General features: G+C 39.1%; 1 protein-coding gene across 1 annotated transcript; it reads left to right on the plus strand.

Moving 5' to 3' along the window:
- Nucleotides 1–918: 918 nt before the first annotated feature.
- On the plus strand, nt 919–26644 carry LOC121958483 (signal transducer and activator of transcription 5B-like). Its single transcript, XM_088069823.1, has 19 exons — nt 919–1104; nt 3321–3457; nt 5837–5993; nt 6759–6848; nt 7034–7211; nt 8104–8234; nt 9984–10135; nt 10390–10545; nt 13868–14047; nt 14280–14367; nt 15673–15795; nt 16104–16196; nt 17176–17382; nt 17491–17585; nt 18844–18986; nt 19294–19449; nt 19601–19652; nt 20406–20513; nt 22010–26644. Exons 2-19 carry the CDS (start codon nt 3330–3332, stop codon nt 22131–22133), a joined length of 2361 nt encoding a protein of 786 aa, XP_087925949.1. The 5' UTR covers nt 919–1104; nt 3321–3329; the 3' UTR covers nt 22134–26644.
- Nucleotides 26645–27882: the final 1238 nt, after the last annotated feature.

Raw genomic sequence — 27882 nt, forward strand, 5'->3', positions numbered from 1 at the left:
AATCATTTTTCTTGTTCTGCTTTCAAACACCCTTCACAAGTATTTAAACCTTTAAACCCTGAGCAAGTTGGTGTGATTTCTCTCAAAAACATTCAAAACAGGCAGTGAGCAACTTGGTAAGAAAATAATTTTTAGAAAGCTACGTGGAAAAAAGCCAGGGAAAAACTATATATGTAACTAATTGTCAAATTAATATATTCAAAATGATGTTACAGAATAATTAGAATTTTTAAGCTTGTTAAAAATACCCAATTTTAGTTATTTATTTATTTTCAAATTTTCAAGTAATTTTACTTGTATTTCTTACTAATAACTTTAACAAACACAAATTTTAATAACAAATTTTTGGTTCATTTCTTATTTGGCTGCTCATTACCTTGTTCCCACTTCCTTTTTGGAAGAAATCAAGCCAACTGCTTCAAGGTTTCAAAGGGTTAATTAAATGTAAATTATAAACATGTAAATTATAAAATTAGAACAATAATTAATACTTTAAAAATCACTCACATTATATTAATTTATTCTCATTTTCTTATTTATTTAATTTAATTCTTTTAATCTTTTTTAGTCACAAATCTTTTTTATGGAACCTGTTGCTTTCCTTCAGTCTGATTCATCACAGAGGTGGGGCTGCTAGCGGAAACGGAGCTATCTAAAGTTAGCATGAACGTGACCGGAAATACAGGATTTGTGTACCAACATTAAAAACGTGAAAACTATTATTGTCACAATTATTGGGTAAATTCCATTAAAAACATTTTGTTTATTCATCTTACTATATACAAGGTAAATATAAACAAATACATGCGGTAATGACGGGCTAATAAACCAACATTAGACATGATAGTGATTTAATTCGGTTTTTATTCTGAAATGTTAAATCGGAAGCTGTCTTCAATATTGTTAACTGACTTAAAACTGGTCAACAACAGCTGCTTTGCCAGAAACAAGAGGGCTGAGAAGGAATTGGCGATGTGACATGCACGTCAACGACCTGTGTGAGCTTTAAAAGTAGTGTGTGTATGTGTGTGTGTGTGTGCGCGCGCGCGCTGGCTTCTGCTCGTCCATGGTGTTGCTGTGAGGTGTGCCGCCGTCTCTGAAAAGGTGAGTTAAAGAGCTGTTACTTGCTCGTGGCGCATCAAAGTGTAGTTTTAGTCGAGTGCGGTACTCCACCAAGGAGCTTTCCTACCATGCTAGCCAGTACACTAGCATACACTGGCTAGCTAGCAAACGATACGCTGTCTTGTCCCACCAAAGTAACAAACGTATCACAAAGTCCCCCAATTCCCGCTCAGCATGTCAACATGTGTTAAGCAACACCCACACATCGCCATTTGCAAGTTTGCTGCCTATAATGGTTGCCACTGAGTATTTCTCAATGTACAGTAATGTTAGCAAGCTAAGCTATATGTGAAACTTTTTGGGAGCTTCCCTGCTGCAGACCCATGCGTCTCTACTCCGACACTCACACAGAGGACTGTGTCATCAACCGATTACTAACGTGATATGACTTGCTTTGTCAAAAAAACACGATCCTCAATCATCCCCCCGGCCACATTTAACAAGCAAACCCACCAAGGTGGTGTTCCTTCTGCAAAGTTAAAGGGGAACTACGCCCATTTTCACAGTTCATACATGTTATTCCCATGCTCCAAGACAGTCCAAAAATATTACTATACATGAACAAATCTCTCCAAAATCTAAAATCAAGACTGCTAAAACTCATGTTTATTCATGTCAACGGCGTTTCTAGGATTTAAAAATATTGGGGGCTTAGCCTGGACCTCTGTAGGGGGGGCCTGGGGGATTTTTAATGAGCAAGCACTATTTTGATGCCTTTTAATGCACTCTGGCTTTTTTTAATCTTCATTTTTTATCCATCTTAGGGACTGTTACTGGGGAGGTACTGTTTTTTAATTTTGGATTAGTGGAGGGACCTTTTGGTTTTGTATTTGTTTTTCTGCACTTCTCTTTTTAAGAAAAAGATTAAATTTAAGGTGATTTTTCTTTCCTTTGAAAGTATTTGGCATTTTTTTTTTATGTTTGTCAATTGTATTTTGTTCAATTCTTGGTGATTTTTTTAAAGAAAAAATACCTTTCATATCTGTGGGTCACCAAAAAAAAAACATCAACAAAATCGGTAAAAACGTAACCTATCGAAATTATTTTAAATTTCTGACTGCTCTTGAGCACGTCATATGAGACAAATGCTTTATGCATTTACCCTGAGTGACTGAGAGAGCCTTAAGGAAAAATATTTGTAGCTTTGGGGAGGGTAAAGAAAAACAAAACAAAGAGACAGACACCCCCCTCCTCTGATAAATACATATATATCTCAGGGGAATGTTTTAAGTATGTGGGTACAGTTCACAACTGAAAACACTATAGCAGAGTAAAGCTCATTTGGGTATAAACAAAAAGAAAGCAAACATAATGTGGATTCACAAAATCAGGTTCTTCTCCCATGTTTATGAAGCAGACTTTATAAAATAACTAAATTTCCAGGGCCATGAGAATATCATTGGAATTCTTAATTAAGGTTGTGTTCCCCTTTAATTGCTGCACTTGAGTGCCTGGTAAGTATGGTAGTACTTAGGGATTATCATCGGTATTGGCAGATATCGACTTTAAAATGAACTGAATGAACGGAATCAGCCAACATGCTTTTTTCGTATTTTGCTCAATGAATAAATATTAAACACACGGAAAAGAATTGTATTTCAAATCTCCATTGGCTGGTGAACCATCACAATGAGAGTATGCATGACATGATGTTCATTCCAATACAATAGACACTTGATAATCATTAAAATTGGGTGGGGAAAATTGTTATTGGATATCTGCAAAAAATCCAAAATTGTTCATCCCTAGTAGTACTAATATGTTCGTGTTCTATGTTCAGTAATATGCAGATGATTGACATGTTCAAGTCTGGGTAAGGTTGTTTTTGTTATAGTGTTAGAGTGCCAAATGGAGGAGGAGGCTTCTTAAAAAATCTGAAGCTGAAAAGGGTTAAATGCACACTGTCTTTGCCATAGTGATTCAGGTACATATTTATAAAGTATCTTGTCAGGATTGTATGTATGAAGCTGTTGCACTTTATATAAAAGAATAACGGGAACACATCCATTTGGAAGTGCTCACCAATGGGACAGGTACTTGATATTTCTTTCCCACTCTCCATTTCCTTCCCTGTTATATTATCTTTCCTCTTCTTTACTCCTCTTTGCTGAACCTCCCTCTGGTCATCTTCTGTATTACTACTCTTGCTTGCTTTTCTTTCCTCTCTCTCCTCTCTGCCGCTGTCCTCCTGCTTCTAGAGGAGCACCATGGCAATGTGGATCCAGGCCCAGCAGCTGCAGGGTGAGGCCCTGCACCAGATGCAGGCACTGTATGGCCAGCACTTCCCCATTGAGGTGCGGCACTACCTGGCCCAATGGATAGAGAGCCAGCTCTGGTATGCAAAAGACCTTCATCTTTATTCATATTCCAGTATTTTATATATCAATCTCTTTATATATAATAACATATATCATTCTCTTTGGGTAGAAGCTTCATTTGGCAGTTTCTTTTTTTTTTCAGAATATTCACTTCCTTTCTCATATAATAGAATGTAAAACTGCACTAAAAGACAGAGAGAGACCAAAAAAAGAAACCAAAACCAGACAAAAAAAAACCCTTTTATGATTGACCAGAATGCTTTTTCCTTCAGGGTCCAAAAACCCTATACAATACTTAATCAAAATGATGAGAAATTTCAGGAGACAAAACTACTATCAGTTAGCTAACACAAAAGGAATACTTCACCTAAAAAATAATCATTTGTTTATCAGTTACTTAGCCTGTTACCTTGAATTCATTAATGAAGGTTTTTCTCGCATGTCTCCACAGTGAACTATGAATCCAAAAAACGTTCTTCAGTAATTGACATAAATAGGGACCACATTTAAACAGCAAAACTATGTCTAAACATCAGTTTACAGATTCTCACTTAGCTCGTGCTGTATAATTCAAGTCTCATTTATCCAGTCATATGCTCAGTACTTCCCATACACATGCGTTTTTGCTATAACATTATGATTTAAAAAACATCAGTACAAACAGTCTCATGCACATAGGAGTAACGCCTCTAGGTACTTTCATACGTTTGAACTCTGCCTAGTAGAATGACTGTTTTATAATTTTGGGGGATGTTGTATTGTGCGGTGCAATTAAACTGTATTGCGTACAGATGTTTAACCTACACTCATGAAATGTAAATGGGGCTTTGGACTGTTGTACTAAGCCTCATTCCCATCAGCAAAAACCTCACTAACATCTGGCTTTTTAATCCAATGAGAATGTTTATGGTCAGTATTCACAACCAGGTCAAATGACTCTGCAGTAGTCACCATTTTTTATTGCCTCCGGTTTCGAACACGCTGATGGAAATGAGAACGGTAATTTCAACATATCATTGCAGTGAGATTCAATGAGGTGCCATCACTAATTACCGTCTGTCTCCTCCTAAGCAGTGCTCAAACATTATTCTAAGTTTGCACCGAGTTTGAAAGAGAGACTGAATAAGTAAAGATTTAAAGACAGAGAAGAAACCACTGACTTTGGACGTTGTATAGTTTTCTTTTCTGAACGTAGTACAGTTGTCTTTTCCGGACATTTGCAGGAAAATTCATAATATATTTGTAGTACGCAACTGCGATTACATTTGTGGGAAATTGATTACGTTTGGGGGATTATTACATTAAAAGCTGCAGATTTGTATTAAGTTTGGTTTATTACGTTTGCGGATGTTTCACGTGTTTGCAAAACCTGCATACACATGCTAATTTTGGTAGGAAAACTGCATAAGTTTGGTAAGGTGTACCTAATAAAATGGAAACTGTATGGTGTTTATTACATCGGTTTAGGTGGACTGAATCTTAATTTAAAGGTTTTGACCATCTTTTCAGTCAGTAACAATGTGCTCAACAAGTTAATAGCTGAATTTGGGAACATGGCAACATTAGTAAAAAAGAACAGGGCAAGAAATGGGTTATTCTGTTAAACATAAGCAGTAGTGAAGGCAATAAGACAATAGTTAATTATGTAAGTAATAATTAAAAATGTTTGTCTTGCAATTTGAAAAGTGTAATCTTTTAAATGATTGAAAAATGATGAATTGTTCAGCCCTTCCTGAGACATAAGTGGGTGTGCACTTTTCTTTCGTTTTTTTTCCCATTACAGAGGTTCTTTTTTGGGAGTTTTTCCTTGGGTGATGTGAGGGTCTAAGGACAGAGGGATGCTGTACACTGTAAACCCCTCTGAGGCAAACCATGTTTTGTTATAATGGGCTCTATAAATAAAATTGACTTGACTTGACTTGCGCAGTTTACTCAGTGATTACAGTACATTAAACTGCAGGCATAATAGCACAGCATGAGCATTTATATTACTTGCACTCACAAGAGAAACTAATGCATTAACCATAGTAAACCAAATAAAACAGACTAAATAATGATTTCAATTCAGTTGTTGAAGTGCCAGTGTTGTGCCTTGGCTTAAATTATTTTCTTATATCGGACATCCTGTTGTGAGAGAAGATTAATTTACTAATAGACCTTTATTAGTCAAAGTTGATAAGTCATGTAGTGAAAAAAAAAATCTAAGTTGAATGTGATGCATATATTAGGTACATTTGAGGATGGTTGTGGCTATATAAGTATTTAATTTTGATTTCATTGTTGATGAGATATTTATGTTGATTCTAGTCCTATGTCCCCATTAATGGCTAGTCTTAGGAAAGCAGCACTGAGGTTGACATGAGCTTTTAACTTGCTGGTAATTGTGCCATTCACAGGGATTCAGTGGAGTTGGACAACCCAGCAGAGGAAGCCAAAGCCAAGCGTCTGCTGGAAAACCTAGTGGCTGAGCTGCAGAGGAAAGCCCAGCTTCAGGGAGGAGAGGACGGCTTTCTGCTAAAGATCAAACTAGGCCATTACGCCAACCAGCTCAAGGTATCAGTCATCTACTGAAAGATGAGGGCAAACGAGCCTACCCTGAAACCTTGTTTTGCCACTAAATAGAGCTTTGTGGAACAATTAATAGCACTTAGTTAGCACCCGCAGTGCCATGTATTCTAGCACTCAGGGCATCACAGACTTCCTGAAATGAATCACTATTGTTTTTATTATTAAACCATACGGTGCAAACAATTTAAAGCCTTTGTAAACGTGGCTTGAAACATTAGGAATGCACATATTATATCAAAGTTTAAGTGTCTCATTAAGAAGTGCTCCCAATTTACCATCGGTCCATTCTGGCACTCAGAGTGAGTGTTTCTGAACACACCCTATTAAAAGGAGTGTTGAGGGATTGCAGTTTGGCATGTTTAATCAGTATCCACTGACAGCTGACTTGGAATTTTTGATTGGCTTTATCCATTTTACGTGATATGGGCTGGGAATTACCACGCCCAAATCAAAAACTACACTGACAATATTTCATATTTGGATTGAGGCTAATGTCTCATAATTTTTTAAATTACCACTATGAAAGTTATTTTCCCACTGTCCTGCTTAAAAAGAACAAGTGCCATGAAATTAGCTTGACAGAAAGAGCTCTGGATCTAACATTGGTCAAATTGTTGGTATCTGTATGGGATTGGATTAACTAATTGATATTATTACTGACTGGTGTTTGTTTGTGTGTGTATGTGCGTGCGTGCGTGCGTGCGTGCGTGCGTGCGTGCGTGCGTGCGTGTGTGTGTGTGATATCTGCAGAGCACTTATGACCGCTGTCCTTTGGAACTGGTGCGCTGCATTAAACACATCCTGCACTCAGAGCAGAGGCTGGTTCAAGAAGCTACAGATGTAAGTGTCAAAGGGTTTGTTGATATGAGTCATTATCTGCAGGATTCCTGTGAACCCACACACTCCCCAGACTGTGGCTGGGTTGAGATTTACACACACATGTTGGTCATTCACCATGAACAATCAATTATGCATATTAGAGTCGTGATATTTTGTAGAAGCATCTGGAAATGTGGTGTGTGTAGGCCAGCTGTGGGAGTGGGGGGCAGGCCATGGACAGCCTGTCACAGCGCCACCAGCAGATCAACCAGGCCTTTGAGGAGCTCCGCTTGGCCACACAGGAGACTGAGAATGAACTGAGGAAGCTGCAGCACAGCCAGGAGTACTTCATTATCCAGTACCAGGAGAACCTGCGCATCCAGGGTTAGGATGAGGAACACACACACGAGACACACACACACACACACACACACACACACACACACACACACACACACACACACACACACACACACACACACACACACACACACACACACACACACACACACGACCAGGTCTTAATAAGAGGAAAAAACACACTGCCAATCTGTGTGTCAGTGCCCTGCTGATTAAAATGAGTTGTGCCAATGCCAAAATGAGTTCCTACTGAACATGGTACTAAGGTTACACCTGTAACTGAAGCAGCACAGAAGCTCCTGGCCATATATTTGCTGATATGTCATGTCTGCAAGGTTAACGCAACAAATTGTAAATGCATCAAAATTAAATTTCCACTCCTGTCCGGACTAAACAGTGCTAACTGACCATATCATGAAAAATATAGTTCAGCTGTTTTAGCTACACCTCAGTATTTAATTTCCTTGCCCTTCCAGGAAGACTGATTTTAACCCTTTTAAACATGAGCAAATTGTCTAGCTTTTTTTGTTTTCAAAAACATGGAAAAATGCAATGAGCAACTTCAAGAAAAATGACCCAAATATCATCAAGATATTAGTAAAAATATACAAAAAGAAGAACATGAGAAAAATTAATCAAACAATGAATAAAACATTTCTAATAATTCTTTCTCTCTCCCTTTTTTCTTTTTTAGCCAATTGTCAGGTAATTTTCTTGCCATCCGTTAATAATTTCTTGCAGTTTGCAGAAAATTTTCTGTCAAGTTGATGATTGCCTTATTTTGAAAGAAATCAAACCAATTTGCTGCAGTCAGGAGCCGCTCAGAAGTTACCAAAGTTACCTTTTTTACCCAGAAGTTGTTCTTGCAGTTTTTGTTTGTAACATCCTGCCTGTATCCTGATTCCTGCCTTGTTAGCCCAGCTGAGCAGCCTGTCCACACTGCCACCAGCTGAGCGCACCCAGCGGGAGACCACCCTGCAGAGCAAGAGGGCCACTGTGGAGGCTTGGCTCGCCAGAGAGGCCAGCACACTACAGAAATACAGGCTTGTACGAAGACATGACATGACACTCACATCTCACACACACACTGACACTCTGCAGTAGTCCAGAGTTATGCAGTAATAATAGCATGAGTTGGAAATAACAATCATTTACCGTCCTTATTACATGGCAATTGATCTCATCCTCTGCTTAGAAGACAAAAAACTTGGTTGCTGTTCTTCTTTGAGTTAGCTGCTAACTGCAGCTAGCTGCTTTTCTTTGCACATATGGGCCTGGTGAGACCATCGTGATGATGTAAGCTCAACATTGTGTCTCTCTTTCTGTATCAGTCTGGACTCTAATACTCCAAACAGGATAAGTGGATGACAATGGATGGATGCAAGGATGGAAGGAGGGATGGAAATCTTTTCCTCCAAGAAACTCTGCGAGTGTATTCTCTTGTTGTTGTTTAGATGTTGTTATTGACTCTATTTCTGCAGTAACTTCACTTATTGCTGTGTTTACTTTGCTAGTGTTAGAGTAAGTACTTGTTGCTTTAGGAGCCGCCATACTGTTCTGTAACGGCGGCCTCAATGTTACATCATCAATTACAGTGCAGTCCCTGATTGGGTGCTTACATTGTCAACTACGGTGCAGATCCAGGATTGGCCAAGCTGGATTGCAATTTTGTTTGTGTGGAAGCAGAGAGTCCATACTGATACAGAGAGAGAAACAGAATGTTGAGCTCACGGCATCAGGAACCTTGGGCCTGTTACTACCTCCATTGCCGGCATGAAGGCCAGACAAGTTTGTTCACCCATACTGCAAATCCCATCATACCTTTTTATACAGAAACCCGAGGCAGAATGAGGGTGTGAAATTCTAAAACTGAAGTGGAGCCAGGGGGCAGATGGTGTGGGTTCTTTAATTAGTACAATGATGACTAAATAAACTAAAGTAAATAATAATTTAAAAACTTGTTTGTTGGAGCTGCAATATTTTAAAGTATGAATACATTAATTTGATGCTAAATGAAACATATTGTTACTGATGTGACACAGCAGTGCTTGCATGTAATGCCACTTGCAATCATGCCCCTGTGCACCCTCCTCTCAGTGCTAGGCACCAAACGTCACCCAGACTGCAAAGCAACTTTCAAACACCAAGCACCAGAGTGCTGGTCTCTGCACTACAGCAAAATACACTACACTCATGACCTTTGTATAATATCTGGTCGTATCAACTCATAACCATGTCCTTCTGCACATAATATTATTTCATTTTAGTTTGGAGTGAATAGATATTCTTATTCATCATTTTGTAGTTGGTACTGGAGTTTCTTTCTATGGTGACAAACAAATAAGCAAACTGGACAAAGAATGTATTTTCCATATTTTTTTTTTCCTATAGTACTTAAACTAGTACAGACTTTAGAGAAAAAATATTTAATTATTTACTAAGAAAAGTTTTTGTTTCAGATTTGACCATGGCAGCTATAATCAATATATTGAATAATATTACTACATGAGTATTCCATAGTAATTCATTACTGACTGACCACTGCAAACAGAAGACCTTTCATTGGAAATGTAGAATTTGAGAAAAGCAGGGGTTTAATCTGCTGCACAGTTTTTAACAGAGTTTAGACAATGCAAACACGAAAGTAATCACAAAAAAGATTATTGCAGCAAATAAATATATACTCTCCAGCACCTCAGCAACACAATATCCCAATACACTACTCTGTCCCTGTATGTCCTTTGTGTATGTGACATTCAAATGTTTCTCAGCATGAGGCTGGTGGTGTGTTTGCAGGACCTGTCGGAGCAGCACCAGAAGACCCTGGCCCTGCTGAGGAAGCAGCAGACTCTGATCCTGGATGAGGAACTCATCCAGTGGAAGAGAAGGCAGCAGCTGGCTGGCAACGGGGGCCCTCAAGAGGGGGGGCTGGATGTCCTTCAATCCTGGTACTTACTGGTCCATTCCACTGATTTGAACTGGCATGTTATATTACAGGGTGAAGATTTTATGAAATGTTTATAATTATATCAAGCAAAAACGCACTTTTGTTTCTGATTTCAAGGAAGTTTGATTTTTTTCCTTCACTTAAGATGTTGACTGATAAAAAATATTCTTATAGAGGAATCCTGTCTCATTTTCTTTTCTTCCCCTTCCCTCCCTCCCTGCGGTGGTGTCTCCACGTCCTGTCCCTGTTTACCAGGTGTGAGAAGTTGGCTGACCTGATCTGGCAGAACCGGCAGCAGATCCGACGCTGTGAACATCTAACTCAGCAGCTTCCTCTGCCTGGCCCCATGGAAGAGCTGCTGAGCAAACTCAATGCTGACATCACAGATATCATCTCGGCCCTGGTTACCAGGTGAGAAGCAGACTTTATAGTGCTGTGTGGAGGCTGTGGACAGAGCCTGTGGACTGAGACAGGGCAGCTGGTTCCCACTTTTGAAAAGTCATGGTTTGGCTTCATGGTTCTTTGTGGCTTGGATAAGACTGTATGGGTTTACAGTCAGTTATTTAGTGTCCTGCTCATATTACTCAATTTCTTTTTTTTTTTTTAGGAATTAGGAATCAACTGAAATAGTTTTTTACATTACATTTAGTGGACACTATGATCAGTGTTTTCCTTACTAATATATTGGGGGTAAATAAATAGATATCAAGAAATAAACTTGACATTTAAAGTTCAAATAATGTATTGCGATTCTACGTGTGACGGAAATCTAAGGACAATCCCATTTGATTTTTGATCTTGACATCTCAAATGAATTCTGTCATTATCTCTGGAAAACACAGTTTCATTATCTCAAGATCTCGAGAAATTTATCCCCTATCTCAGGAAGATAGAGGGGGAAAAATGAATTAATGTATGGCCATGTAGGGCTTCTGTACATTTCTGAATATCATGGTGATATTTCTGTGTAAAAAGGTTTTATATCTTTTATAGTTGTTAATAAGACCAAAGCTTTATACATGTTGGTTGAAGCCTGCAAAGTTGCAGCAAGACACACTTCATGTAAGTTCTTGAAAGGGATCAACAGAGTCAGCCTGATAACCGAGGCCGTGCAGAAACATCAGACTGAGACAGTGAGGAGCTGAGCAATCTCGCTGTCACATACATCTCTGCGGTCACACCAGCTACTGCTGAAGCTGAAGTGCACCTGTATTTTGACATTTATGATGAATGTATTGAAAAAGCCCAGGATACACTTCACTAAGTCCGCTTTTCAAAAAAAGGTGTTAACACTGAGTATATACAAAATAGATATATGGCAGTGTGATTCAGCTGTATCATATCCACAAGATAAAAAATATTACCTTTTTCCCTTATAAATTAGAGACAACGAATCCTCTGAAGCTAAAAAATGAAGCCCGTATGAAGTGTGAGAAACTACAGTTCCTCTGATGTCCACTTGAGGCTGGCCCCAAAACACACTAAAGCCCCAGAGACCTCCATGTTAAAATGCTCACTGTTACAGTGGAAATAGACATGTTTATAAAAAAAACTTTTTTGTCAAAAACTTAGCAGAAGTTTTTGGTCTCGATAACTAATTTCCTGTTCATGGCAAGTGCACTGGGGCTTGAATTTTTACAAAACCCACCTGTTGACATTTAATCAAGGCACAAAGTTTGGCATATTTAGGGGTGGGGCTGCTTGAGTGACTGTGAGGGAGGCTGTGTGTGAGGCATCATTATGGGCTGTGAGTGAGATCCACTCCTCATGCTTCACTGCGCCAACCTCTCGTCTAACTATGGTCACTCCTTGCTCCAAAAAACGGAAATAGCAGTGGCCAAAATGCCAAACTCGATGCATCAAAGCACCAGCCCACTAATCAATGGGTAATGTCACAGAGCTGCAGTCGTTATTTATATAATTTATTTCAGTGAAGGAACACAGTCCTGACAATGGCGGGAAAATTTAAATTAAGGAAATATCTTAATACATACAGTCTCAAGCATTTTTACTGATCAATTTGGAGAATTACCAAAATTAAAGTCCTTGAAATGGCTATTTTTCTGAAACCTGAGCAAATTGGCTTGTTTTCTTTCAAAAACACAGGAAAGGGCAATAAGCAATGAACGAAGAAATGACCCAAAAATTATAAAGAATTTAGTAAAAACTACATGAAAATGACTTAAAAATAAGTTAAAAAAACCTAACAACATAAAAAAAACAGGCATATGACATGGAAAAGTGCTTAGAAATAATTCTGCAACATAATTAAAAATTTATAATTATGATAATTATAAATATAGTTTTTGACTAGCTTTTGTTATTTTTCCCCCCAGGCATTTTCCCCTAGCTTTAAAAAAAATAATTTTCTAAATCTCTAACTTTTTTCAATCTATGACATTTCTTGACAAGTAGCTCATTCCCTTTTTTCCCATGTGTTTCAAAGAACTCAAATCAATTTGCTCAGTGTTCAAAGATTTAAATACTCGTGAAAGGCGTCTGTGAGCAGCAAGAGAAAACTGATAATGCGGTAATGCGGTCTGGTTGTTTGTTTAGACAGCGACGGAGTATCTTTAATACCGCTGAAGTTTTACTGTGCCATGCACCACGTCGAAGAAAGAAATACTTCAGAGATGTTAATAATGTGGTTATGAGAAATATATCGAAAAATAAAAGCGACTGTTGAGATGCACCCACAGACCTCACATTTGCATGTCCTTCCTTGTCTGTAGCAAACCGGAACTCCCATTTTACTTCTCTTTTTATGCTTGCTCTCTCCTTCTGTCTTGCTCAGTCAGAAAGGGGCACTTTTATCTTTAAAGTTTCTATGCCTGCTTAAATATTCATCCAACAGTCAACTAAGTTGCCTTTCACTCCATTCCAAAATAACTGTTGTCATTTTCACTGTCAGCTGGCAGCACACAGCAAAAGGCCTGCCTTTTTTTGTTGTTACTCAATTTATTTTTTAGGGAACATTTACAACAGTCAAATCTGCCCCCCTGTAGAGCGCTGGGTGCCCCCCAACCATTTTCTAATTTGCATTAAAAATAAAGTGATTCACACTGGGGATTGTTTTGTACTAAACATAAACATAGGTGTCAGAGTACATAAAACAGCATGTAAATAGAGCTTGTTTATTAAAAAAAAGTGGCAGTGGAGGATCCTCTGCTCCCCCCAACAGAGGTCCTAGCTAAGTCTCTTATATCCTGAAATCCTAGAAATGTCCTACAATCCTAGAAATGTCCTTAAATCCCCAAAAATCCCCTTAAATCCTAGAAATTTTCTAAAATCCTAGAAATATCCTCAAATCCTTAAAATGTCCTCAAACCCTAGAAATATCCACAAATCCTAGAAACATTTATTGGGCTGCTGTGGCTGGCCCCTAGCCTCCTGTCATTTTGCAAAGGTGGCCCCCAGGCAAAGCAAGTTGAGTATCCCTGATGTACATAACAGTTATGTCAAGCATGGAGGTGTTTTGCAGCAGATTTAGCTCCCAGCTGCTCTCCATCTTCAATCCCTCGACTCTGCATACCAGAGGAGTAACTTTGTCACTCTTAAGCCTTCTCAGTGATTCTGTTTTTGACTTTCATGGACAGAATCTCTCATCCTGAACTATATATGTACACTGAGTTTAAGTCCATACATGCATATCACTGTCTTTGGATAACTTAAATCCTCTCATGAGAGAAAGGGTTGACCAAATCATCACGCATTTGTGCCCTCCTTTCTCCAGTACCTTCATCATTGAAAAGCAGCCTCCCCAGGTGCTGAAGACCCAGACCAAGTTTGCAGCCACAGTGCGCCTCCTGGTGGGCGGGAAGCTCAATGTCCACATGAATCCACCTCAGGTCAAGGCTGTCATTGTGAGCGAGCAGCAAGCCAAAGCTCTGCTAAAGAATGAGAGCACACACAGGTGAGGGCCAACATGTAGACTGGATAAATGTACAACACATTCTGGGCACTTGGCTGATAGAAGGCCCAAAGGTCATTAATTGGCAGTTAGCAGGCAAATAGAAAAGGTGCTATGGTGGCATAGTCGTCATGTGCGATGAAAAGTGTAAATGTGTAACCCTCATTTGTCAATGATTCCAGCTACAGGCTCTTAAGAATGTGTGTATTCTCTCTGCTGTCTTTTGCCTTGGCAGTGAAAGCAGTGGAGAAATTCTCAACAACAACTGTGTAATGGAGTATCACCAGGCCACCGGCACCCTCAGTGCACACTTCAGAAACATGGTACGCTCTGCTGGTTAAGTGGAAGACAGATTTTTTTTTTGTAAAAAAAAAAGCTCACATTCATTATAGCATTTTGTGTATGGTCAATATAGATTTTTTTAAATGCAGCAGTTTTAGTACATTATTTGTTTAGAGACCCCATGTAGTTTTGAGAAGTGAAACTTCACCTGTTTGCAAAACTTAACTATTCCTTAAAGTTTAAGTACCACACTGTGTAAACATTCTGATTAAAGTAAAAGTCCTGCATTATCAATGTAACTGAAGTAAAGTAAGAACGTGTAATACATTTTAAGGATGAAAAGTAAAAGTACCCAATTCAGAAAAATCCAAAAAAAACCCCAAAAAAACAAAACAAAAACGTGACAACCCAAAATTCAAAACTATTTCAAAAATGCAAACAACAAACCCCCAAAAAACTCAATACTATTTAAAAAAGGAAAGGGAAAAAAGGGGAAAAAGGGATAAAAGAAGATGATTGAAGTGTTATAATTATAATAGCTGTCAAAGTACCCAAATTCAGGAAAAAAAAAAACACAAAAAAACTCAAAACTATTCAAAAGAAAGAGGACAAAACAAGACAATGACTTCAATGTTTTCAAAATAGTTGCCAATTAATTTTCTGTCAATCAGCTATTTGAATAAACTAATCGTTTCAGATGTACTTGTATAATCTATTATGTAGTTTAATTTGTAACAAAACATATTGTATGCTCTCCTCCTCTATGAAAGAAATCTTAATTTGTAAAGTAACTAAACCTTTCAGATAAATTCAATGAAGTAAAAAGTACAATATTTGTGACTCGTGTGAAAGTGCTTTGAGTGTGCAAATGCAAGTCAATTTTCCAAAAACTAGTGGCATTTATTTAGCAGTGCACAGCCCCCCATTTTAAGGGTGATTGCATTAAGGTACAACAAGATCCATTTACACAAAATTCAAAATGTAGTGATTTATGCATGTATGCATCTATGCATGCAAATTCTAAGTTTTTCAATGTAAATGCAGTACATACTTAAAACATTCAAAATGAGAGAAGAATAAAGCTGGTGTCCCTGTATTCTTCTAATATTCTTCTATTATCAGCAAACTCCATGAAAGCCAACAATGAACTGATCCCTCTAACTACTACTGTGTGTGTATCTGCTGCCTGGTATATCATATTCTACTCTGCTTGTTCAGCAAGGAGCATCTTCAGTAATGTCTGCCTGATCCTCAGCTTCAGAGATTGAGAATGCAGTTGCTCAGTTGTTGTCTGTGTTTATTGTGATGAAGGAATATGTGTATGATCTCCTCGTGTCTTCATGCAGTCACTGAAGCGGATCAAGCGTTCAGACCGTCGAGGTGCAGAGTCGGTGACGGAGGAGAAGTTCACAGTTCTGTTTGAGTCACAGTTCAGCGTCGGGGGCAATGAGCTGGTCTTCCATGTCAAAGTAATCAGATGGGACATTTAACCATTTTATACTTGTTATGCCATAGTAAGACCACCAGGTATCAAGTTTGGTCATTGAACAGTGAGCTTTACTTCCTGGCCACTTCCTGGTTACTGATTTCATCTCTGTGTCTTCTTTGGAAGACTTTAGATACCAACCAGAGTCAATAAGAGTTTTTTGTCCAGATTTCTCCAAGTCTGACATTTTCTTCCATGAACCTTTTTCTAACGACTGATTAGTTTGAATGAATCCTGAAGACTTGTCCTCTCTGATCTGTCACTGTCCTTTCTGTTGTGTCTAACCTGCAGACCTTATCGCTGCCTGTGGTGGTGATCGTGCATGGCAGCCAGGATAACAATGCCACTGCTACAGTGCTGTGGGACAACGCCTTTGCTGAGCCGGTGAGTTGGTTGCCCATGGATGGCCTGTGTTTCCATATTGGCTTTAATATATATCATAAAATTCAAACACAACGCGCGCACTCACAATTAAATATATTGAGACCGAGTGCTAAAATCCTCAAAGTGAATGTAAATGCAGTCTAAACCAGGACAGCACTTCGATTATTATTTTTTATTGCCACACGGACGTTTCGGGCCAGGTGCCCTTCTTCAGCGTGTATATTTGGCAATAATTATTGCATTGTATTATTGTATATTCATTGTATATTTGATTTATAATGATGAATGGACAAAAACTACAAACAAGAAATTGACAAACACATGAACATGAAGAAAAAAAATTTAAAAAAAGTTTAACCCTAAGAAACCTAAGCAAATTGGCTTTATTTCTTTCAAAAATATGGAAAGAAGGTGATGAGTTACTTAACAAGAAATGACCCAAAATTAATTGCAATAAATCAGGAAAAATATCTGAAAATATATGAAAATAACTGAAATTAGCAAATAAAAATAGAGAAGGACATGCAAAAGAACAGAAACAGGAAAGACCTGAAAATGTGCTAAATTTAAAAAATAATATATAATATATATTTCTGTAACCTAACCCATGGTTTTCTTCAATTTTTCTTGATTGTTTTTTCTAGTTAATTGATGACTTCCTTTTATTTTTTAGTTAATTTTTAGGTCTCAGGTCACTCTCTACCTTTTACTAATGTTTTGCAGTTTGCTGTACATTTTGTGTCAAATTGCAGAATACCTTCTTTTGAAAGAAATCAAAACAATTTGCTTTTTAAATACTTATAAAAGGTGTCTAAACACCAAGGTCAATCAAGGTTTCAAAGGGTTGATGTTGATGATATGGATAGATTCTTCTCAAACTGAAAAAATAGATCTAAATATACCTACAGAGAAATGCGGACTGATGAATATTACATATGAACACACTCCGTTCATCACAGCCCCTCTGTCCTTCCTTCAGGGCAGAGTTCCGTTCATCGTGCCAGACAAGGTGCTGTGGCCCCAGCTTTGCGAGGCCCTCGACATGAAATACAAAGCAGAGATGCACAGTGGGCGTGGCCTGTCAGAGGATAACCTGGTCTTCCTGGCACAGAAAGCTTTTTCCAGCAGCAGCAACAACTCTGAGGACTACCGCAACATGACCATATCCTGGGCTCAGTTCAACCGGGTGAGGCCAGCTCTTTCCACAGCTCAACAGCCGAATGTGACACGGAAAATAGAACAGATAAAAAGTCTGAGTTAGCACCATACTCATAGAGCATGTGTATTTTTACAGGAGAGCTTACCTGGACGTAACTTCACCTTCTGGCAGTGGTTTGATGGCGTTATGGAGCTCATGAAGAAACATCTCAAGCCTCACTGGAATGATGGGTAATGAATCATCCTGACTTTTTATTTCACCGCACTGGCAAGAGCAGAGGCTGGAGGCAATATTTTTTTCGGGTTGTCCAATGTATCTTCGTCTGTAGGTCCCAAAGCGTCAGGTCACGGTGAAAATAAAAAAAAAACATGTTTTTGGCTATAACTCAAGATCATGCGCTCAAATTTCACACAAATGTTTCATAGGATACAATGATGAAGTTCTGATGTTTTATATCTCAGAGTTTAAAGGCCAGCTGGTGGCGGTGGAGTGTTAGTGTCAGGTGAGAGAGAGCCCGGTGTGCCTCAAACTGCTTGTCAGCTTTGTGACACTTTATAGTTTGTAAAGTTAAAAAAAAGTCTGACAGGTACGCAATACAATGATCTGTGTCCAGTGTGGAAATGAGCCTGTTAAATTTGGTTTTGCATCTGAAATGATGAGTGTCCTCATTATGGAAGATGTTAAATTCTCCTGCTCCATGCTGAAGAAAATGGCTAGAGTGAGGGTGAGCTGCAGGCACTCAAGACTTCCAGTGCTGCTCACACTGAAATGGCTCGACTCAGTCAATAAACCCGTTAATAACTGTTTGTTAAAACTGTCATTATGTCACTTTGTGTGTGACAGGTGCAGCAGCAATATCATGATAAAGAAAGAGAGGATCTGAGCAGATCTACGTACTGCAGATGTACAATAAAATGCACTTTTTGTGATATCACACACCTTGTGACAATTTTTATCATCAGGAACAAATAATTAATGACATACAAACCACTCAACCTGAAAACTAATAACCTGACAAAGTCCTTAGAAACTCAAGCAGAGCAGACTAACCCCAACTTATCTATTATTTAAGATGTATGTTTGTATGTATTTATTTATTTATTTTTTTTTTTACAAACACTGAAACAACATTTGTCCTCTGCAAAAAAAACAAAACAAAAAAAAACCCAAACAAATATCTTCCTACTAAATAAATATTAGAATAGCCAAGTAGCCAAGCCCTAGTAAACATTTTAATTTTTGCTGTAAAGTTGGGCATTTTAAGGGGACCCAGTAGCTCAGTTGGTAGAGCCTCATGTAAAAAGGCTTTGTCCTAGCTGCAATGGCCACAGGTTCGATTCCAGCCTCGGCCCTTTGCTGCATGTCACCCTCTATCTCTCTCCTTATTGCACTTCAGCTGTAAATAAAGGCAAATAGCCCAAAAAATAACCTTTTAAAAAAAGTTGGGCATGTTAACGTGGGGGTCTGTGTGAACCTGTGCATTTCTAGGGCCATCCTGGGCTTTGTGAACAAGCAGCAGGCACAGGACATGCTGCTCTCCAAACCTAACGGCACCTTCCTGCTGCGCTTCAGCGACTCTGAGATTGGAGGCATCACCATCGCTTGGGTGGCTGAGAACCCCAACAAACCAGGTGCTCACCTGCTGCGCTTTTGTGTGTTTCCCAGGGGGATTCATTCTAATGAATTAATTCCTCATCAACATCTGACTAAATTGAATACACACCGAAAAAACTGCTCTGCTGAAAAGCAGCATTTATTTTAGTCGCTCTTAGTTTAATTTTCTGCTGTCATAATCAGTAACTTAATTCCACTCCTGTGCTCACATGTTCATACATGCATGACACAGGATATATACCATCTTAATCTCTGCATCAGTGATTTATTATGCCTTGGTAAATGGAGTGAGTGTAACTCTTGGTTGTCTCTGTCCTTGTCTAGGTGAGAGGCTGGTCTGGAATCTGTTGCCTTATACAACCAAGGACTTCTCCATTCGCTCCCTGGCTGACCGCATCAGTGACCTCAACCACCTTCTGTTTCTCTACCCTGACCGGCCCAAAGACGAGGTCTTCGCCAAGTACTACACCCCCCCACTCTGTATGTATCACCATGGCTTTGTACTCACATCCATTCAACACTGCTACGAGCCAAATACACATCTGCAGATGAGATCTATGGAATCTAGAACATGGATGACAGTTTGAAGATGAAATGACTGTGTTTTGAAAGCAGTGTGTCTCTGTTGCAGCCAAAGCAGTGGATGGCTATGTAAAACCACAGATCAAACAAGTTGTGCCAGAGTAAGTTTTCTTTTTTCTTTTTCTCTTTCCTTCATACAGACAGGACTGAATCAGTAGCAAGTTCTTGAAGTTCAATGATGATTTGGTATGAATCCCAAAAAGACCTCCGTCTCGACAGAAATAGAAAACCACTCACACCTTAGATGTGGATGTCTAACAATTTTTTTGTGTAGTAGGACAGAAATAACAAGCACATCATTTCTTTTTAATGACGGAAGCTGCTTTGACACAGAAATGGCACTATAGAGCTGCAACAAAGTCCCCTCTTTATTCACAGAAGCCAACAATGGCGGCATCATGCTGCTCCAATGTGTGATTATACACTGCATCACGGCATCCTGCTTCAGAGGCATGACGGGCTTGACGTTTAACACAACAGCATCAGCCTCTAGAGTGACATTGGTTTGACCGTTTTGGGCTCCTGTAGAAATGTGGAGGTGCAACACGTCAATCTCCATAAACAAGGACTCACTCCCTGTGTAGATTTGAACGACTCATTTTGCACCTTATTGTGCACCTTATATCATATTCCATCTCTGCCAATATATACCCCTAAATCTAACACACCAGATCTCTAGGTGGTGTTGCAATAAACATTTTTGACTGACACATGCCAGCCAGTCAGAAATGAGTAGTATTTGTAGCTTAATGTGTCATTAATATAGGGTTATAACGTATAACGTCAATTTGGTTAGACATGCCAAACATTATTCCAGCAATGAATATATCCATGATCACTTATGTCTCTGGCAGATTTACCACTCCGAACCCTGAACCCAGCGGAGGAACTCCTACATTCATGGACCAAACACCTTCTCCCTCTGTGAGCCACCCCAACAACTTTGGTGTCTACCCCTCTATGTAAGCATACTCCTTCTCCTCCTCATACTCCCTCCTCTTTTTTTTAAATTTACTTGTAGGTTGGTAATTTGTTTTGTTCTGAATGAATCCAGTGTATATGCATGTATTAAGAACTATATTCCCTGAATTCAAGGTGTTCCCTAATGTTCAATTTATTTTAGTTTTTTTACAAACTACATTTTAAATAGCAAGCACTTTCTCCAATCAGTTTGGCCTTGTGGCTGTCTTCAGAGGATGCCTCTCTCCCTGTAAGGGGATTTCTCCAGTGTTAGTTTGGTGTTTGTGGCAGGCAGGCTGCATCGCCTGCTCTGACACATGGAGCTCAGCAGAGTGGAGGGGAGGAGGAGAGTTTTCTGACAGCTGCACTTGTTGCGTTGCTGTGCATAAAAACTTAGTATGTAAAAAGACGTGTAACAGCTGATGTAAAACAAAGGATGGGATCAGGCTTTATATCGCTTAACATAGCCGATCCCAATCAGTTAAAAATGGCCTGATTGCCTGATCTTTTAAGATCCTATCAGGTAGGGGTGGGTGATATATCGAATATACTCGATGTATTGTGTCTTGTTCTTCATGTGATATATAGAATGAAAATATCACCAACATTGAGTATAAATTATGTTGTTTTTATTAATTAACTGTGTTTTGGTTCTGTCACTCTCACCTCTGTCTCTCTGCTTCACATACACATACACACACACACACACACACACACACACACACACACCAACACCCACACACACACACACACACACACACACACACACACACACACAAAGCAGGGCCTTTACACAGCTCCAGACTCTTTAGTCACATTTAGCAACCGTGGAGCACAAATGTGATTTGCAAATACTATTAATATCTTTTGGGTTTTTCTATCTACAGAGCTCTGATCTTGACTATTTAGTCACATATTGTGACCATGGAGCACAAGTTAGACTTCCAAATACCATTAATATCTGATAGCTGTTAGTTTGTTTCCAGCTTACGGAGAATTAATCATCACGTTAACGGCACTGCGGTATCTGTTTAACTGTCTGCTGATGTTACCATTCAGCTGTTGACTGGAGGCTTCAAGTCCACAACAAAAAACATCAACACTTCCCATCTGAGATGAGCTAGTTCCTTCAAAATAAAAGCACTATGGGTCCCACTTTGATTTATTTAATTACAGCAATACTTAATTAAATGTTGTAATAACAGTAGTGTATTTAACTTTATTATATTGGAGTAACTACTTGATTTAACTTTCTGTAACTGCAGTTCATTCATTCGTTCATTCGTTTTAGTAGTTAACATTAGTTTAAAGGACATTTAAAGATATCTAGATATAGCCTTACAATATCGCACTAGTATTTTAAAGCCATTATCTCCCACTCCATCAGGATGTCCCTAGTTTTATGTGTTATTGTCATTTTGAACAAAAAAAAGAAGAAACATTTTTCCATGATCCTCCTTGCTGACAGTATGCCCTGTTTGTGCTGCGGTCCTGTCAGGAGCGACACCATGCTAGATGCAGACGGAGACTTTGACCTGGAGGACACCATGGACGTGGCCCGTCATGTGGAGGAGCTGCTCCGCAGGCCCATGGCCAACCAGTGGAGCAGCCAGCAGTCCTGAACCTTTAACCCGAACCTGCTGCACACCTTCAGGTTTCCATCTTTTCTAACACAAAAACCCCCAGCTGCAGCCACGGCAAAACATTTCCTATATCCATCGCTCACTCTATCAGATCAGCTCTCAGTTTGACTTTCAGCTCCTCACAGGAGTTTTGGCAGACAACAGGTCTGGTGAAAAGCCGTCCACCTGCCCAAGTGTCTCTGTAGACAAAGTAAACTCCCTTCAAAAGTCAGTGCTAGTGATGTTTGACAGAGGCTGGTGCTAATGTCCTCTCTCACTTACTGTAGTTCTCAGGGTTAATGTGAGCAGCTGGTTTGGGTCAGTGGGATTTCTATAAAACACCCTGCAGTCATTTTTTATGTAAGCTTTGCATTTATATTTGCCTGATGAGCTTTTAGCTGCAGTTGGGAGACTCCTGCATAGAAAGTCAGAGTAGACAATTTTTATTGTATTTTTATTTCCAGGCTTCAATCCAATCTGAAGCACTTGAACTGACACAAACGGTGTTTTCTCTCCCTCCTGCACTGTGTCATTGCGTGTACTTATTTTTATTAGTTTGCTGGTTAGAAAACCACTGTCCCCACCTTTCTGTGATTAGTTTAAACCCTTTTCTCTCTCCTCTCCTTTTTGCCACCTTAAACATTTTTTTGGCCTTCATCCCTTCTTAGCGAGGCTGCTGTTATTTCTATACAGGTCTGGCTGGGTGTTGCTCTCGCTCTGATGCACTGTCTCAGAGTGAGATCAAATGAACGATTTGTAATTCATTTTATCAGATAGCCATTTTTTTTTTATACAAGTAACATCATACTGGTTTAAGTAGAGACACCTGCCCTAAATATATATGAAGGTCAGTGATTGAAGCAAATAAACGCTATCAATTGAAGTTTCACTGTATGTGTGAAGAGAAGACCTGGGATATATTTAGGGATATAACAATATTCAAGAGGAATTGTGCAATGGCTATTATGCTAGATCTTACTTGTTTTAGTGGTTAAAGAGCCAGGACAGATTATAGAATATTATATTCATCAGTCTGCACTTCATTGAGCTCACATGTAAATACCACATTTCATTACTAAAAAAGAGAATGATTTCCCCTCTTTATTCTGACTGTCAAAAGTGTCTTCCAGTGCGGCTGTGCTGTCTGTCCTGCAACCAGCAGAGCCCTCCTTTCGGTCAGAGTCAAAGCCCTGGTTCTAAATGATGGATCATGTTGTTTGGAAGCAGTGACCTGAACCCTCACTGTACATCACAAGTTCTTTATCATGATGAAACTCAAAGTGAGTGACCACTGTGTCCTTTCATTCCTCTCACAGTATTATCTGCCTGGCTGCATATTTCTGTCCAAACCTAAAGGGAGCCTGACTTTGAACCTCTGTGAGCCTAAACCTCAAATCCTTTTTAACAATAGACTGATAAAATGTTTCAACCCTGAGCAGTCAAACAGACCCAGAGGGTAGTGGAGGGAATGACTATGACTATGACATGGTCATAGAGAATCTTAAAAATATTCAATGTATCAATATGTGTTGTCAAAGTGGAAACTTAAAGGGATAGTTTCCATTTTTTAAGTGGGGTTGTTTGAGGTACCTGTGCATGGACAGTATATTACATACAGTAGATGTCAGTTAGCAGGTCTACAGATTGGAGTCTGGCACTGAAGCAAAGCAATGTCCTGCTGTGGAGGGGTTGGCAACAAAACATGTTTTAGCCACCTAAAAAAAGTTTAGTGTTTGCTATTGAGAATATTTTTGTCTTTCTGCCAGACAGACTGTTTTGATGGGAAAACCATTAACAGCTTTAATTCTCTGCCTATGGTATTTCATGTGTCCGCTTGACGTCAGGGACAGTCCAGAGAATGGGTCAAAAGTAGACAGCAGCATGAACAGAGGTCTGTGAAAACTTTTCATGGTTTCTTCTCTTGGAAAAACTCTTCCTGATTCAGTCTCTCTTTCAAACTTGGTGCAGACTAATTTGTAAAATGTGTTTGTGCTGCTTGGGAGGAGACAGACAGTAACAAGTGATGGCACATCATTGCATCTTGCCGATTAAGGAGCTGAAATTAGGGCGTTCACCCAAGTGTTTCCATCACTGCCGATAAGAGCAGGAGGCGATAAAAACCCGTCACTACAGAAGAGTCACTGGACCTGCATGTGTGTTCTGATTATACACTTTCCTGTTTAATTAAACAGCCAGATGTTAGCAGGTTTTTTGTTCTCAGTGAGAATGAGGCATTCATTTCAGTAATGGTTTAGCCCGCTTCTCCAAACTGGGGGCGTGCTGACTGATATCTGCTGTAATTTACCGTCTATGGATAAATCCCCCATACGACCCCACTTCAAAAAAGTATCCCTGTAAATCCTTTGTGTGTGCTGTCTTACGGGCTAAGCTTAGCAACCTGCAGTGGATTGCTTCAGGAGAATGCTCAAACCTCATACTTTGTAATACTTCGAGTCCACAGTGCTGGTGGAGTGTGTGTGTTGCTTCTCAAAGTGCCTGAGTCTAGTCATTGTGTCAGATCTGCACCCTCACTATGGATGAATTTATGACCAGGCTCAATCCTGCGCTGCATATCAAGCTTTTTCTGCATCGTGAGTAATAATCTTCGGTAAGCGTTTCTTTTCTGTAAGGCTTCTGTATAGAGATACAGAGGCTCTGTAGACACGTCTTTGCCATGTGGATTGTTAAGGGACAGCACTGTCCATAGAGGACATTTAAAGGCCATAGCCATTAATGGTGCACTCAACCAAGGAATGTCTAATCGCTTTTTAGAAAACGCAACTCACCCACAGTGATAGTTAACCCTTTAACCCCTGAATCAACAGTTTTCTTTTGCTGCATTCAGGAGCCTTTCACGAACATTTAAACCTTGGACACCTGAGAAAATAGGCTTGATTTCTTTGCAAACCCAGGAAAAACATAATTAGCAACTTTAATAATTTCTTGTTCATTTTTGGGCCCATTCCTGTTAACCTGCTCATTGCCCTCTCTTATTTTTGCAAGAAATGAATCCACTTTGCTCAGGTTTCAAAGGGTTAAAGTGGAAATAGACAAGTTTTTGGCTTTAATTTATGTTTACTTTATGAATGTGTATTGTGCAGCCTTTTTTTAACTTTGCAAATGTCTGCCACCGAGAACAACTTTCAGGGAAAGTTAAGGCTCGATTTACAGCACTAGGAAGTGCATCAACCACATAGATGTACACACAGAATGTACACACAGAACTGGAAACAGCATTGGAGGCGGGGCCCGCTCATTCTTATCAACGTTGCTCAGTGGCATATGAAGCCGAAAAAGTTAAACTTACTGATGGAATTTACTCTGATCTTCTGCATAATTGGGCCCATAGAGCAAGCACCATAGACCAAGCGCTGGCTGAACGGTAGCTCCAGTTTAGCTCTCCACTGACATGAACGGGGATAAAATTATTCAGTCATGCGGAACTTTAGACTTCTCAAATGTTTTCATACCAAGTTGATGAAATCCTGATAGTGAAACGAGTCATTAGAGTGGCCTGTGAAGCTCAAAATATGTATCCGCTAAATCATGTGAAATGTCTTCAACAGAACTTCGCTCTTTGAGTGCACTAATTTTTGCTTCCTTGGGTGCATGTTTAAAAAAAAAGACTAATAAATCTACCTTGCACCTTGTGTGGCCAGACAAAACTTGTAGGTACACTCAAATTGATGGTTGCAGATATATAACAGAGCTTTTGCATATAGAAAGTATTTGTTTATTTTCATTTATTTTGGATGTTTTTGTTGTATTATGGTGCACATCATCATGTGACAGACCCACATGGTTTGGCCACTATGTCAAATCGGCTTTAAAGTCCAGCGAACTTCCTGGGGGCGTGGTCAACTATTGTGCAGCCAAAAGAGGAAGAGGATAGTGTTTTTGTTTTCCATGGTAGCTATCTGCAGCTACAAAAGAGTATTAATTCTAAATTCTCTGCAGCTACTATCCTCAGGAGAGGGATTGGTGGAAAATATTATGACTGAAGTAACTGTGGAGAACAAAATGGAGTGTGGGTTGAAAAATTGTCTGTTTCCACTTTAACACAAACTTTAAAAAAAACTCACTGTGAAATAAGTGTAGAGTCAGAATCAACCAAATAATACCTGATGACTAGATTGTCAATGGGATACCTTTTTAACTCTTGTGCTACTTTATCTTATCTTTCTGTTAATTATTAAGTGAAAGATGAAACACAAACGTTGATGATGTTCTAACTCAGTAAAAGTGAACAAGCACTTTGATGCTCACACCAGCAGTGATTTGATGTTTCTGGTCATGCAGTACTTCTGCTTGTCTTTGAATCATCTTGATGTATGTTTGTCTTCAGTGTGATTCATGTTTGGAGCTCTCTGCTGCCATGTGTTTGCTGGCTTCTGTACAGCGTGTGGCCTGTCTGGGATCTTATATTTACTTCCAAATTGTACTACATGTTACTGGAGGTTCTATGTGGGGATTGGGGACATGGAAAATAAAAGTTTCTGTAATGAATTATATCCCACTGGTTTATTGTTCACTTGTATTTTTTCCTGTTAAAATGTGTGTATTGTGAAGTGTCTCTTCATAGTCTGACCTGGTATTTATTTTTATTTTTTAGCTGAGGCCAGAGGCATTATGTTTTCGGGTTGTCTGTATGTATGTATGGACCATTATTATGAACACCTTTAAGGAGTTTCTTCAAATTTGGCACAAATGTTCACTTGGACTCAATGATGAAGTGATTCGATTCTGGTGGTTAAAGGTCAAGGCCACGATGAACTTGCATTTGTCTCATTGTTCTGAAAATGATATCTAGAGAGCACTTTGGGGAAATCTCTTTTGTTGCAAACATTCACTTAAACTCTATGAAAAACTGATGAGAGTTTAAAGTTCAAAGGTCAAGGTCACCATGACCTTGTGTCTGTCTCATGAACGCAATATCTGGAGATGGCTGAAATTTGGCATTAACGCCCACACAAATGACTATAAAAATTAAGTGATTAGAATCTGGTGGTTAAAGGTCAAAAGTCAAAAACATGTCCTTGCCCAAAACTCAAGAATTAATATGCTCTGATTATACACAAACGTCTCATAAGATATAATGAGGAGGCTCTAACATTTTTATATCAACAAGGTCAAAGGTCAACTGTGACATCATAATCTGCAAAACACTTCTTGGCTATTACTCAAAATCAGATCTCAGGAACAGAAGGGGAGATATTTAGACTGATTTTGAAGCTGTGACATTAATGTTTGGTGCCTCCCTTCAGACTGAGCTGATGTAGAGATCCTCTTTGCTGCTGGGGGAAAGATGTGTGTGAAGCATCCATGTTTTTACAGACATGTATGTAAACTGAGTGCAACTTCACTGGTGCATGGAGGCATACAGCTGCATGGCATTAATTTAAGTTTATTACCCAGTCAGGAAACGTTATCACGGCTGGTCAGACTAAATACATCAAAAGCATCTCATATTCCCACCAGTACATGGCTCAGTTTTAAAAGCAGTACCAACTGTTTTTTAAAGACATTATGGATTGGAGTGGCAATGATGTCTGTACTTCACATTTAGAATATTAGAAAAAGTTCAAATCTCAAAATTTATATTTAACTTTCACGCTGAATATTAATAACATGCTTAGCATGCTAGCTGCCTAAAGGGATGGTATGAAAAAGCAAAAAAGATGCAAGTTGTCATTTTTGTGTTGAAAAGTCACAAATAGATAGAAAAACAAACAGCCATGGTAACTTTACA

This window comes from Plectropomus leopardus, chromosome 19, assembly GCF_026936395.1.
Source record: "Plectropomus leopardus strain MGB_pleo_1.0 chromosome 19, ASM2693639v1, whole genome shotgun sequence".
Taxonomy (NCBI): Eukaryota; Metazoa; Chordata; class Actinopteri; order Perciformes; family Serranidae; genus Plectropomus; species Plectropomus leopardus.